The sequence below is a fragment of the Crocuta crocuta genome, unplaced genomic scaffold (assembly GCF_008692635.1).
Source record: "Crocuta crocuta isolate KB4526 unplaced genomic scaffold, BGI_CrCroc_1.0 scaffold291, whole genome shotgun sequence".
NCBI classification, from domain to species: domain Eukaryota; kingdom Metazoa; phylum Chordata; class Mammalia; order Carnivora; family Hyaenidae; genus Crocuta; species Crocuta crocuta.
In genome coordinates, this window is record NW_027527977.1 from 3,583,083 (window position 1) to 3,598,028 (window position 14,946).

Genomic DNA, 14,946 nt, shown 5'->3' on the forward strand with positions numbered 1-14,946 from the left:
TAAGCTTCTGACTCTGGCTCAGGTCGTGATCTCATGGTTTGTGAGTTCGAGCCCCGGGCCCCCTATTGAGCTCATTGCTGACAGTGGGAAGCCTGCTTTGGATCCTCTGTCACCACCCCCTCCCCGCGCCTCCCCTCTTGGCCGCTGTCTCCCCTCCCCTCTCAAAAATAAAAAAATAAAAATATAATAAAAAATAAATGAGCAATAAAGACACACAATTCATGTATAACTATATATTTATCCACAAATTAATGGTTTTTTGCTTTAATTTCAACAAAATCAGTATGTTGTTATGATGAAGATTTTCATATAATTTGTATTCTATTGATAGCAAAACCAAACTAGATTAACTTTCTTGAATCTCAGGTTGTTTTCAATTTCAAATGGAATAAATGTTGTTCTGCAGAGGCAACGATTGACATTGGCAATAAAATTCTTAATTTTATTTAAAAAAATTTTTTTTAATGTTTTATTTATTTCTAGGAGAGAGAGAGACAGCGTGAGCAGGGGAGGGTCAGAGAGAGAGGGAGTCACAGACTGAAACAGGCTCCAGGCTCTGAGCTGGCAGTCAGCACAGAGCCCGACGTGGGGCTCGAACCCACGAACCGCGAGATCATGACTTAAGCGAAAGTCGGACGCTTAACCGACTAAGCCACCCAGGCGCCCCAAAATTCTTAATTTTAAATATCAAGCTTTGGGGGTGCCTGGGTGGCTCAATCGGTTGAGCGTCTGACTTCGGCTCAGGTCATGATCTCACAGTTCGTGGGTTCGAGCCCCCCATTGGGCTCTGTGCTGACTGCTAGTTGAGAGCCTGGAGCCTGCTTTAGATTCTGTGTCTCCCCCTCTCTCTGACCCTCCCCTGCTCACGCTCTCTCTCTCTCTCTCTCTCAGAAATAAATAAAACGTTTAAAAATAAATAAATAAATATCAAGCTTTGTAATGGGGTCGCACGATACATTGCCATTACCACAGACACTATTACAGATATTGAAATTTCATCCTATAAATTAATTTATATCACGGTTTTAAAAAATCCTTTAGAACAATATCTTTAAAAAAATCTAGATCCATATAATATATGGATACCATGTTTCATGCATATTATGTGGGTCCCTACATACACACACATACAAGAGAAATAGGAGTTGTGTGTGAATATGACGTGAATTCAGGAGACCTTCTAGAACCATATACTGGAACAAGGACTCCATGGGCGAGAAAGGATCCAGAGAGCTGAGTTATCCCTCCTCCCCGCCAAGGGCTTCTGCTGCCCGGGTCCTCCCCACTCTCCATGGCGGCTTCTGTTTCTGGTGTCAGCAGCAGCACGCTCTACAGGCGTCTGCAGCTTTGGGTGAGCTCACCTATTCTTTGGGGAGCACAGAGCAAAAGTTAGAGATTTGCCTGGGAGCCGAATACTGTCAGCCACCAGCCGATGTTCAGGATTACAGGTTGCACTGAGCCACATGACAGAGGGCGTCTTAAAGAGATGGGCCCCGGGTCGCCCAGCCCAGGTCTGTGGCCAGCCCTGGAGGTCTCGCTAAGTCACCATCTAAATATTACTGTGGTGGGTTGAATGGTGGCCCCCAACAAATATATCTATATCCTAATCCTTAGAGCCTGTGACTATGCCCTTATATGAAGGGTCTTAACAAACGTGTTAAATTAGGGAGCTCAAGGTAAATTATTCTGGATTGTCCAGGTGGGTCCTAAGTACCACGACAAGTGTCCTTACAGGAGACAAATAGAGGAGAGGGAGGGAGAAGAGATTATATAGATGAGCATACACAATCACTTATACATCTATTTAGCCTCTGGGTCATTCGGGTTTATTGTAGATGTTGCCAAGATGAATCAGAAATCTGGGGAAACTGTTTGTCCTTGGAGAAGGACAGCAGTCAGGATGGATTTTTGTTACTTTCTTTTTGCTGATTTTGAATTTGTATTAAGACTATCTTACCGTCCCAGGAGAAATAGAAAGACAAGTTTTGTGTTAAGACTTAAAATGTATTCTCTGAGCTCACTTAAGCTATCAGAACTTCAACACTGGACTCTCGTGATGGTGCGATTTAAGAAACAAGCGTTTCTTTCCTTTTCTAGTTTTGTCCTGACTTTTGTGTATTAGGAGGGACTGTTCTCCATCTGCTGACAAACCCAAATGTACTCTGTGTGTGTGTGTGTGTGTGTGGTGATGGTGGTGATGGTCATGGTGGTGATGGTGGTGGTTAGGGGAAGAGAGTCTGGTTGATCTGGTTATTTTTATTTTGTTACCCTTTATCTCTTTTCTTCCAAACAGGAATCTGCCCCATTTTACAGGTGGAAACATTAAGTCTTGCTGAATCCAAAGGGTTTACTGCAAGTTAATCCAACCAGACTGAATTACAAATGCTATGCTCGTCCTCCCAAAAAAACCATTCTATTTAGTGAAAACGAGAGCTGTCATACAATGAGTTTTGAGGTTAATTTTAAAGCAAGTCATGCGTCCCCCTCCAGTTGCTCTGACCCAAATATGAGACAGAGGGGGCACCTGGGTGGCTCAGTCGGTTAAGCGTCCAACTTCAGCTCAGGTCATGACCTCACGGCTTGTGGGTTTGAGCCTCGAGTTGGGCTCTGTGCTGACAGGTCAGAGCCTGGAGCCTGTTTCAGATTCTGTGTCTCCCTCTGTCTATGATCCTCCCCTGCTCACGCTGTCTCTCTCTCTCTCTCTCTCTCAAAAATAAATAAAACATTTTAAAAAACAACAACAACAAACATGAGACAGAGATTCAACATCGCGCACAAGGAAAACAAAGATCAATGAGGAGGTCCGGCAGGAGCACTTTGGTTGATTACGGGAACGTAAACCTCATTTTCAGCCACTGCGATGCTTCTTCGCTTGAGATTCACCTTCTTCACCTTCTGCTCCAGTTAGGGCCCTGCCCCTCCTGCCCCCGTGAGACCGTGTGGAGGGGGATCTGAGCCCAGAGCCAGGCCCAGGGATGACTCTGCGGCACTGTCCTTTCCAATCCCCAACTGATTTCTGGAGCAGCCAAGAGATGCTAATCTGACCTCTCACAGAAATGGCGCCGCACGGTGCTAACGAACATTAGCTAAGAGGTTTGAAACTCCTGTTCTCTCTTGAAGGGCTGAGGCTTGAGAGGGAAGGTGTGCAGGCAGCCGGAAATGCTCACGGGGGCCTGGGCTGGGAACAGGTAGCGCGGACAGAAGGCGCTGGCCTAATACGATGGAAGGTTTCTCCCGATCTCACTTTTCTGGCTCCCTTCTTTCTGTCCAAGGGTCCTGTGCACAATCTGCCCCAGAGCTTCTTTCTTCTCTCATTTCTCTAAACCAAAGAGCTGCTCCCAGGGAAGAATCAGATACATTCGTTCGCATCAAGGGGAATGGACAGACTTTTTTTTTTTAATGTTTATTTATTTATTGAGAGAGAGAGAAGGACAGAGAGTGGGGGAGGGGCAGAGAGACAGGGAGATGGAATCCCAAGCAGGCCCGGCACTGCCAGTGCAGAGGGTGATGTGGGGCTGGAACTCAGGAACCGTGAGGGCATGGCTTGGGCTGAAATCAGGAGTCAGATGCTTAAACAACTGAGCCACCCACACGCCCTGAGAATGGACAAACTCTTATCTTCTGAGGAGCACTTGCATTTTGAAGACCTAAAACAAAAATAATGGGTCTCTATGCAGGTTTTCAGATGTCAGGACAGTCAGGCGAGAGGTACACGACCTGCTCTGGGGGGCTGGGAAGGGCTGGGTGGGAAGGTAGGGGTGAGAGCCTGAGAGCAGGACAGGCATTTTCAGAGAGGGAGACAGCCACTAGAAAGGGATCTAGCCGCAAATGAAGGAGGCCATGGGAGCTAAGGAGGCGAAGAGCATAAAACCTTGAACTAAAAACTCATGCTAGAAGTATTCTGCTTTTTCCTTCAAGTAAAAGATTCAAGGAAAGAAAATACATGTAAAACTCACTCATTTATTCATTCATTCATTCATTCATTCACTCACTCACTCAAAAGAAATGGTATTTGCTATCAGATAACAGAGAGCCAGCCAGGAACAGGATTTATAGGGTCTCTCTATACCTGGCACAATGGAGCTTTCTCTCCAACCAGCAGGGTGAGGCTAACAACATATAATTTCACGTGGTTGTAAGTGCCTTGAAAAGACACAACAGGGTGAGGAGAGAGGAGAGCTGCAGGCACTTGCTTGGGGCAGGGGTGTTTAGATGAGGTGGCTGGTCAGGCGTCCGAGGTCAGGTCTCCAGATTTTTTTTTTTTGTTTGTTTATAAAATGTAGTTTTATTTTATGTTACTCTGCTGTTACATAGGGCATAACATTTTCACAAGGCTTTTTTGGGACTACAGTCAATGATTAGCAACACACAACAGTGGTCCAACTCTACACAACGATCACTAGACAAACTGGACACCCCCTCACATGTGCACAAATCTGCATGGAAAAGTACTAACGTTTTAGACTCAGGCTTGTGGACTTTATTTCCCCTTCCTAGTGTACTAAGAAATGACATGCACTTTAATTTGCCAAAAGCAATGTTTGTATTCTGGCAGCAACATGCTACTTTTGTTACATAGTAAAGTGAACACCAGAACTACAAAGGCAGGAGGTGTGAGTGAAGTTTTATTGGGAAGGGAAGTTGTCAACTTAAACAGCAGCAAATGAAGAACGAGTAAGGAACTTCCTGTGTCACAGATACACAATGACCTCCATCATATTCGATAGGGGAGGAATTTCAATTTGTGACCCCCAGTGCAGAAATGCCAATGCTTTTCCATTCAATCTAATATTTCTGGATTCCTACCGAAAAGGAATACACTGAGACCGCGCAAGAGCTGCTTGCTGAAAGGAAACCCCAGAAGAGTAGTAAGGGAGGGAATGCAGAAACTGAGTTATGTAGAACACTTTTGAAATTGTAATGAACTACATTTTCATATCTTCACAGTAATACAAAACACAGTCACTTGCAGAACTGGTTCAGATTACTTAAATACCAGATATATTTTTTTGTCCTCTACAGAAATGTCTGGAAGTTACTGATGTTCGTACGAAATGAAGCTATTAATACTTTTCTATAGCAGTAACTGCACACCAGGAAGGCCAAGACAAACACAAATCAAGGAATGGAGTTTTCCCAAAGCCGCAGTGTGAAAAGACTATAACCAGTTGATTCCATACACATGAATGGGTTTCTTTGCAATAGGAAATCCAAATGGAGTAAGGAATGGAGATGAGTAAAAAGGTTTCTTGAGGGGAAGAAGGATGACACCCTGTACGCATTTAGTTTTCTGCCCCTTCTGCCGCATCACATTCTTCTCCTGCACTGTCTGACGTCCATAATGTTAGGTTGTCTCTAAGCAGCTGCATGATGAGGGTGCTGTCTTTGTAGGAGTCTTCATTCAGCGTATCAAGCTCGGCGATGGCCTCATCAAAAGCTGTTTTAGCCAGCATGCAGGCAAGCTCTGGGTTATTAAGGATCTCCTAGTAAAATACAGAAAAGTTAAGAGCCAGCCCCAGGCGGATTGGGTGTGTGGGTTGCATCTCTTTCTTGCTTATATCAAAAGCCTCTTGGTAAGCTCCTTGGGAATTATCTATCGTTTGTTTTCGATCATCGCCACATGCAACTTCAGCAAGGTACCGGAAGTAATCTCCTTTCATTTTCAGATAGAAGACCTTACTCTCTGGATTAGTTGCATTGGCTATTAAATACTTATCCAACAATTCCAGCACCGTGGTGCAGATGGACCTCAGCTCGGACTCCACTTTCTCCCGATAGTCCTTAATCAGCTGCAACTTCTTGTCGGAGGTGTCGGTCTTCTGCTCGATGCTCGAGATGACCCTCCAGGCGGACCTGCGGCCGCCGACCACGTTCTTGTAGGCCACCGAGAGCAGGTTGCGCTCCTCGTTCGACAGCTCGGCGCCCTGCTCGGTCACGGCCTTCATGCAGGTGGCCATGTCGTCGTAGCGCTCGGCCTGCTCGGCCAGCTTCGCCTTCTGGATCAGCTCCGTCTTCTCCATGAGGACGGGGAGAGCGAGCGAGAGCGAGCACCGACCCGGATCGGGAGGAGGCGTGCGGACGGCCTTCACGTCTCCGCGGCCGCGGCGCGAGTCAGGTCTCCAGATTTAACAAGTAAAAATACAGGACACCCAGTTAAATCTGAGTTTGTGAGAAGCGATGACAACCTTTTCAGTGTAAGCATGTCCCGTGCAATATTTGAGACATATAAGTACTAAAAAATTATTTGCCATTTATCTGAAGTTAAATTTAACTGGGTGTCCTGCATTTTATCTTGTAACTAACTCTATCCTCTGAGACCCCCGTGAATGAGGTGAAGGGGAGTTCTGGGAGAGAAGACAGGAAGGGCAAAGATTTCCAGGCAGAAATGAACTTGGCTTGTTCAGGAAGCCTCATGTTGGAACGGGGGAGCGGAGTGGGGGGACCCCAGAGAGGTCTGGCAGGGGCCAGATCACATGGGGTCACAGGTCCATGTGAAAAGTTCAGATTTTATTATCATCTGTGCAATTTTAAGGAAAGCCCTCAGCAGTGCAATTACTTATTTCCAAGAATATTCCAGTTGAGTATTGTGTTTCCCAGAGCAGGCATCACTGACATTGCTTTAAGGATAGAGTTTAGAATGACAGAGTAGATGCCTCTGTGCTGGGGGTGCGGGAAGTGAGCAACGCCCCTCTTAAATTTGCCTGATCTCACCCTTCTTCCTCACTACTGCCTTCAGTTTTCCTAGCACTGGACGAAGCCTTTCAGTGTACCATAAGGAATGAGCTTAACATGTTACTGGGAGAAGAGATTTAGGGACTCAAATTCTTACTAATGTGTAAGTGACTACCAGGAAGCGTTTTGAGGTAATGAATGGGAGAACATGTAGCAGGAGTCAAGGGCATCTGAGGCACCTCATGTCAGGCACTGGCGGCGTGACTAGTTGCCTAGCTGTGACCCTGAGTGTGGGCCGAGTAGAACTGAAAACAAACTCTCCCCACTTCTCTGTATCTAGGTGGCCGAGAATCTCTCGTGGAAGAGATATTCAGAACCAGGCTGGCTGCAAGCCGCTACTGCCAGATGGCGGAGCAGTCAAAATATTGAGCTGTGAAGCCCACACTGTGTTTGGGTTAAGACTGAACTTGCATTCCTGCCGCAGACCTTGGTGGGCTCCGGTCTGAGAACACTTCCTGCCGCCTCCGCCGTTTCCTTCGGTGACTCACTGAGTGACTCACAGCTCATCTCCAGCCGTTGGCTCCTTGCAGGGATCTCTCCCTCCCAGCCAGCCTCTCTCTGGCCTTCTAGTAAGACACCCTATGCCGAAAATGAAGTCTGGACTGTATTTCCGTGAGAAGAGGCCTACCTTGCTTTCCATGTAATATGGAGTTTGGGGACCCAAAACTAATCTTGTGAGCTGAACAGAAAAGTAGCAATTACCCCAATTTACTAGATGGGGGAAACTCTAAGAGGCTGTCTTGTCCCGGGCCCAAGTCCAAGAGCGTGGCCTGCTGATTTGTGTCTTTTCTCACACACGAGGAGCCATCACTTCAATTGAAAATTATTTAATGGGGTGCCTGGCAGGCTCAGTTGATAAAGCTTGTGACTCTTGATCTCAGGGTTGTGAGTTCAAGCCCCACACTGGGTGTAGAGATTACTTACATAAGCAAAACTTAAAAATAAAATAATTATTTTTCTAGAAAACCATGGTTTAGAAAGCAAGACAGTAGCTTCAAGGGGGAAATGAGGTTTCTCACATTCTTGCAAATGTTTTTATTTCAGATAGGTTGAATCACTTGGTGGTGGACTTGTTGATTCATTTCCAAAAAATGTAAAGACTCCCTGATTATACAAATAATAAATGCTTACTGTGGAAACTTTGAAAGGTTTCAAAAACACAAAGGAGACAATAATATCACCTGTAATTCTCCCACGCAGATATAATTGCTATTGACATTGATCTGTATCCTTCCTGTCTTTTTTCATATACATAGGACCATATTTTTAAAAAAATTTTTTAAGTTTGGTTTATTTTGAGAGACACAGATATAGAGGAGGGGCAGAGAGTGAGGGAGAGAGAGAATCCCAAGCAGGCTCTGCAGTGTCAGTGTGGAGCTCAGTGCAGGGCTCCAACTCATGAAACATGAGATCATGACCTGAGCTGAAATCAAGAGTCAGATGCTTAACCACCTGAGCCACCCAGGCATGCCACATATGGCTGTATTTTATTTACAACAGTTTTTTAAAAATTTATTTATTTTTGAGAGACAGAGAGACAGAGCACAAGCAGGGGTGGGGCAGAGAGAGGAGACACAGACTCTGAAGCAGGTTCTTGGCTCTGAGCTGTCAGCACAGAGCCTGACATGGGGCTTGAACACAAACTATGAGATCATGACCTGAGCTGAAGTCAGAAGCTTAACCAACTGAGCCACCCAGGTGCCCCTATATATGGCCGTATTTTGACAAATTAGAAGACAATGTGGTATAAACTGATTGATAACTTGTTTTTTCATTTAATAATATTTCCATGATTGTTTTCTCACATCATATTTTTTTTCAGCATCCTATGAATGAGGTCCCTAACCTACTCAACCCATTTGGACTTTCAGGTTGTCATCATTTTTGTTGTTGTTGTTGTTATAAACACCATTGTGATGGGCATGCTTGGTCTTATAAAAATAGTGATATTTCTACCCAGTTATTTGGATAGAAGAAACAGAGAAAGTTGATTAGGCATCAGCTTGATTTACATCCATCATTTGGAGCACAGGCAAAAGTGAGGCCAGGATTTCAAGTGCCCCCACTGTACATGCTGCTTCCTTCCCCAGCGCTCTTTTTCTCCAACTTGACTTTCATGGTATTTATGACCTCCACTGCTCTGTAGGTCCTTTGCCTTCTCTCTGCCTTGCTATTGCTGTCTTCATCAGCACCCTGGAAACTACCTCATCAGAGGCCCCCGGTCTCACTGGCTACTGAGTGTTTATTGCATCTTGACTCGGTCTTAAAAGTTATTTCTATTTTGTTATGTTTTGTTTTATTATTCTATATATAGAGAAAATTCCAGTCAGGCTCCACACTCAATGTGGAGCCCCTCAGGGCTTGATCCTATGACCTGAGCTGATATCAAGAGTTGGATGCTCAACCAACTGAGCTACCACGCACCCCTGAAAAGTTAAGAGCTGTGAATGAAGAATCCTTGACACACTATGTGAGGTCATGCCTATAAAACCCTTTGGCAGACCACTGCACCACTTTGCCTGTGAATATGTCCCGCCACCCAGTTATGCCTGACTAGGGAAGTGGTGAGAATCTCAAAATTAACAACAGCATGACCTCTGGATTTCCTTAATTTCCTCACTGGATGAAGCTACCATCACTCCATTCTCTCCTCATCAGAGTTTGTGAGTTCTAATAACCAGAAAAATTGGGATGATCATAATTTCCAACCTATAATTCGAGAGAAGCACTTAAGAAAGGTCATAAGACACAACTGAAGGCTTAAAAAAAAAACCACCTTTGTGGCAGGATCCTAAAAATAGTCCCAATGCTGTCCTTCACCTTCACAATTATTTTAGACTTCCATTCTAAATCTGAATGGCACAGAGCTGCAGAATTTGTACATTAAGTTCATAAGAGAACAGACAGCTCATTAATTCTTAACATTGGTGGGATTTGACGGTTCATTGTCATGTGCTCCATTCTGAAATATATCTGGCCTGCTTTTCTGAGATGATTAAGATGTCTTATTGATAACCTCGGGCTATTAACAACACAGTGCCCTTCTTGTGTCAGACAAGGTTAAAGCCCCACCCCCCTCCATGGGAGGGTACAGGCAACATCTACACTAATCATCTCAAGTTCTTTCATTCACACGTTCATTTACTCAGATACGCGAGACTTTCTTAGGTATCTGACAAGAGAAGAAGACCTTGTCTTCCAGAAGGGAGACGAAATAAATATTTAACCTAATGAATATGTTACAAAGGAAAATAAAGCCAAGTAAGAGAATGGAGTGTGTGTGTTGGGGGGAAGGTGGTATTTCAGATCTGGTGGTTAGAGAAAAGGCCTCTTTGGGGATGTGGCATTTAAGTGCGGGGAGCAGTCATGGAAAGAACTATCTGGGGAGGAGCAGCAAAAGTAAGGACCTCGATGGGGCGCCTGGGTGGCTCAGTCGGTTAAGGGTCCCACTTCGGCTCAGGTCATGATCTCACGGTGCGTGGGTTCGGGCCCCGCATCGGGCTCTGTGCTGCCAGCTCAGAGCCTGGAGCCTGCTTCAGATTCTGTCTCCCTCTCTCTGACCCTCCCGTGCTCGCGCTGTCTCTCTCTCTCTTCCTCTCTCTCTCTCATAAATAAATAAAACGTTAAAAATTAAAAAAAAAAAAAAAACAAGGACCTCGAGACAGGAAAGGCTCCACCAGAGAGCCAGCAAAGACTTGAGGGTGGCAGAATGCAGTTGAGGGGCAGGGGGCGATCTGAGGAGCCTGGGGCCGGCTCAGGGAGGATAGGCCATGGGAAGATGTAGCATCTGCTTCTCTGTGAATCAATAGTCTAGACGTGGCCCTGAGGCAGAGGGAAGCTAGCACCCGCAGTCTGCTCCAGCATGCTCCTTCCCATGTGCTGATACACTGCAGACGCTCCTGGTCCCTGAGCCCAACAGTGCCCACCTCGGGTCCCAGCAGGCTGGAAGCATCTAGGGATTTGGGGGAGAGTTTCTGGGTCCTGGTCACCATGGCTGTCACGTTTACTGACTCGGGGGATTCAGATGAGCTGCTCTGGCTTCCTAGGTCTATCAGAAACAGAGGAGATTTTTAAGGAATGCAGACTTTTAATTTCTGCTCCACTATGGCCTCGCATAACCATCAACTATTATGTGGGGATAACTCCTCTGAGTCTCCCCGGTGGACCGTGTGATCCATATGTATTTTCTCCAGCCCTTGACAAGGTCATACCGGGTCTTAGTTCAATACCAAAGTACCATAAACTAGGTGGCTTACAAACAGACATTTAGTTTCTAACGTTTATTTATTTTGAGAGAGAGTGAGCAGAGGAGGGGCAGAGAGAGAGGGAGAAAGAGAGAATCCCAGGTAATCTTTGGACCTTGCTGTTCACACCTAGACCCAGGGCGGAAAGCGCCTCCGGCCTCACTCCGTTGGCACTTGGTACTAAGCGTGTCCCAGTTCATTCAGGCTGCTGTTAACAGAACACACGGACTGGGTGGCTTATAAACAATAAACATTTATTGCTCACAGTTCTGGAGGCTGGCGAGTCCAAGATCAAGGTGCCGGCAGATGCGGTGTCTGGTGAGGGTCTACTTCCTCAGAGACGGTCATCTTCTCGCCGTAACCTACATGGCAGAACAGAGGAGCCAGCTCTCTGGGGTGTCTCGAACACGGCGGCAACCCTGAGCACTGGCGCTGTCCCTCACGACACAATTACCCCCTAAAGGTGCTACCTCCAGGTACCACCACTCTGAGCATTAGGCTTCAACATGTGAATTTGGCAGAGGCAGGAGGGACACACATTCAGACCACAGTGCTGTCCCCACCTGACCCCCTTCCAGGACGCCTGACCCAGTCTGAAGGCCTTCAGGGCTCTGGACGGCCGGTGCGCACACCGTTTCTATTTAACTCCGATCATAAGAAAAACTGCTGTCTCCAGAACAGCTCCTGTGCTCCTTCTCTCTGGTGCTTTTAATGCACCAACAGGTCACTTTTAATCCTTTTATCCAAACATTGTACTTTTCCTCTAATTTTTTCCTGCCTCTGCTTCTTCAGAAACCTCATTGCAAATCCTACCACACGGCCAGGGACACAGTGCATGCTCACTTAGGCCTTGGGCCAGAGAAATTGCTGAATTCCTTGACCTCGTTTCACAGAGAGCCACATTTAAATCATGAGTTATTTTCAGTGTTCTGGTAAATTTAAAACACACTGGAAAAAATATAAAGTTCTTATATTCTCCACATACTGGGGACTAATTTAAGAGAGTCCAAATAAGGGGCACCTGGGTGGCTCAGTCGGCTTAATGTCCGATTCTGGATTTCAACTCAGGATTTTGACTCAGGTCATGATCTCATGGTTTTTGTGGGATCGAGCCCCGTGTCTGACTCTGTGCTGACAGCACGGAGTCTGCTTGGGATTCTCTCTCTCTGCCTCCCTCCTGCTCATGCACTCATTCTCTCTCTCTCAAAAAATAAACAAAAAAATAAAAGAGCCCAAATAAAATGTTGCTATATTAAATCCAGGCTGCTTTTCTTAAGTGTTAAGATACATGGAGAAGGCCTTATAGTCTACGGTCCCAAAGAGCCAAATAGTATTCTTTGTATCCTGCTCTGTGTGTTCAAAGTCTCACCTTAGAGATGAACAGCAACTACGTTTTGCCTTATGTCAATGTCCTGAAATGGCAAGGAGCTGTACACAAATTTGGGCTGTCACACAATGTTCCAGAGGGAAGGGACCAGAACAATCCTACAACCCTCTCATTTATACATGAAAGACCCAGCAAATCATGATGTGTCCTACCAGAATTTTATGCCTGTTGGTGCTATAATAGAGAACTTTTGAGTGACCACTTAAGATTAGACTATTATGCTACTTAATATCATTTTGTGACACAATTACATTTAAGATGTTCAATTCAACCATTTTCCTAAGAAACCGGAGTTCCCTTACCAAGAGCTATTATCTTTTTAATGCTTATTTATTTTTGAGAGAGATAGAGAGTGAGAGAGAGAGCCCATGTGGGGCTCGAACTCACAAACCGTGAGATCATGATGTGAGCTGCCCAGGGGCCCCACCAAGAACTATTATTAACTGAGCTTCAACAAAGGATAACTTAATGCAAATAGTTTATATTGAATAGATTTAAAATTGGATACAAAACTGATCAGCATGCACCTTCTTCCTTGTTTACTTACCTATGTGGTCTTTTCATCCTTGATAATCATACATAACTTCTACTGTAAGGCTCTGTGCTAAACACTTAATGTTTCATCTCTGCATTACATTTTTTAATGTTTATTTATTTATTTTTGAGACAGAGAGAGAGCCTGAGCGGGGGAGGGGCAGGGAGAGGAAGACAGAGAATCCCAAGCAGGCTCCACACTGTCAGTGCACAGCCAGATGCAGGGCTCAAACTCACAAGTCGTGAGATCAGATCTGAGCCAAAATCAAGAGTCAGATGCTTAACCGACTCAGCCATCCAGGCGCCCCTCATCTCCACATTTAAGTTCAGCTCTCTTATGCAAAGCATCTGTCTCTCTGTAAGTTGGAGAAACTGAGGTTCAGAAGGGCAAGGTAATGCTTGCAATCACACAGTAAACGGCAAAGCCTTTATTCTAACATGTATGCTGTGCCACTTCCAACTTACATGGACCCCTTCTAGAACAGGTAGGAGGGCCTTTTGTACCCGAAGACATGTATCCCACTGCCCCGTAAGGGTGGAATTTAGGGTCTAGCTTGGGGCCACCCCAATTCCCTCTGAAGCCCGTAGGAAAGCTTAAGATTCGGATTCTGACTGCTCTCTTGTTAAGGGTATGGCATGAGTTTGGGCCTTGGTCTTCTGGTACATTTCACCCAGTAAAATGAGCTCTGGATGAGCCCATCAGCAGGCAGGAGGGGCTTTGACAGCCCCTGGTCACATGGCCTTACAATGGAATGACAACAGATGAGGGAGTACAGGAGGGCGTGAGGTTGCTGGAACCTGGTGCTGATGGTTTGCTACAAATGGGTACCTGTTTCACTGGGGACATTGTCAAGGGAAGGGCATACGACTTGCTGAGAAGTGCTAGATCGGCAAAAGCACTGTCAAATTCCTCGGTCAAGGGAAACCCACATGCATGCTTATTGTTTGAACACAGAATGCCAGTAGTCACCCGTGTTGACATAATCACTTAAGAATTTGTTTACAAGCCAACATGGAATCCCACCCATGATCCATTCCTTCAGGTGCCCCAAGTTTTTATACTTCAAGTGCTAGGTCTTTGGCGGGAAGGAATTGTCAACAGGGCTGAGGTCCCCTTTGAATCTGCTCAACAGACTCCCATCGGTTTATAACTAACAGGAGAGTCCCAAGTCCCGTCACAACCACTGTCTTGCCCGCCTTAGCACCGCTAGTCAGAGGGAGCATCTGGGCAGGAGGCCTAGCTAGAGATAATTTTCTCAAGCATAATTACTACCTCCCTCTGCGAACTCTGAGCAACATTCTACACATTTCATCAATGGGAACACCCAAGTTCCACCCTCTTCCCACTTCACCTTATTTAAAAAATAAGCAGTTTCTCTCACACAGCCAATAGTGGGTACAATGTGTGGTCTCCCTGGTTTGGCTGTCTGCTCATTCGCTCCTTGGGTCTCCCATCCTCGCAATGCTGCCTCCCAGGCAACCTCAGCCACCATCTACCAAAATCCAGATGGTCCGTGAAGGCTCAGATTAAGCCTCCACCTTCACAGAGCTCTTCTCAACCACCTTGTTAGAAGGGCTCCCTCTCCCTGGAATATCACCTCATGGAACTCACCACCAACCACCCTGTGAAATCATCTGTGTGCACGTCTGATCCCAATCTAACAAAGGCTTCTTTAGGAACCAAGGTATTATCTCACAGATGCCCGTTTGCTCAGTACACCTCCCTCACTCAGCCCTCTGTATCAAGCACTCTCCCAGGGAGTCTGGATGATCTGGGAAAGGGGACAAGCAGTGACAGCCGTATGACTGGTTCTCTGCCACCACTGTTATCATCAGGTACTGGATTCCAGTCTGCTTATTCCTACAACTCCCACTGCACAGCCTTAGACCACAAGCTGAGTCCAGACATCATATGAAAACTATGGCAAATGCCATAAATATGCTGGCACTCAGCATATTTATCATCTATTCCTCAGAAAGGGAAGCTCATAAAAACGTTAAAGATAACAAAAATGAGCTTTTTTTTTAAAGTTTATTTTGAGAGACAGA

General features: G+C 45.7%; 2 protein-coding genes across 4 annotated transcripts in view; both read right to left on the bottom strand.

Moving 5' to 3' along the window:
* The window catches only part of ELOVL5 (ELOVL fatty acid elongase 5), a 97,423-nt gene that overhangs the window by 5,413 nt on the left and 77,064 nt on the right, over nt 1-14,946 (bottom strand). Inside the window, exons 9-10 of one of the 3 annotated variants that reach the window (XR_013332391.1) lie at nt 11,242-11,338; nt 3,494-3,647 (exon numbers count right to left, since the gene is read on the bottom strand). The gene's annotated coding sequence lies outside the window, so the exon portion shown is untranslated. Of the gene's footprint in view, nt 1-3,493; nt 3,648-11,209; nt 11,339-14,946 lie in introns of those variants that run through there. The other 2 variants (XR_013332390.1, XM_077752849.1) reach the window with 2 other exon arrangements.
* Nucleotides 4,608-6,107, bottom strand: LOC144222357 (14-3-3 protein theta-like). Its single transcript, XM_077752847.1, is given in 1 exon segment — nt 4,608-6,107. A coding segment is annotated over 1 exon segment (738 nt). The 5' UTR covers nt 6,021-6,107; the 3' UTR covers nt 4,608-5,282.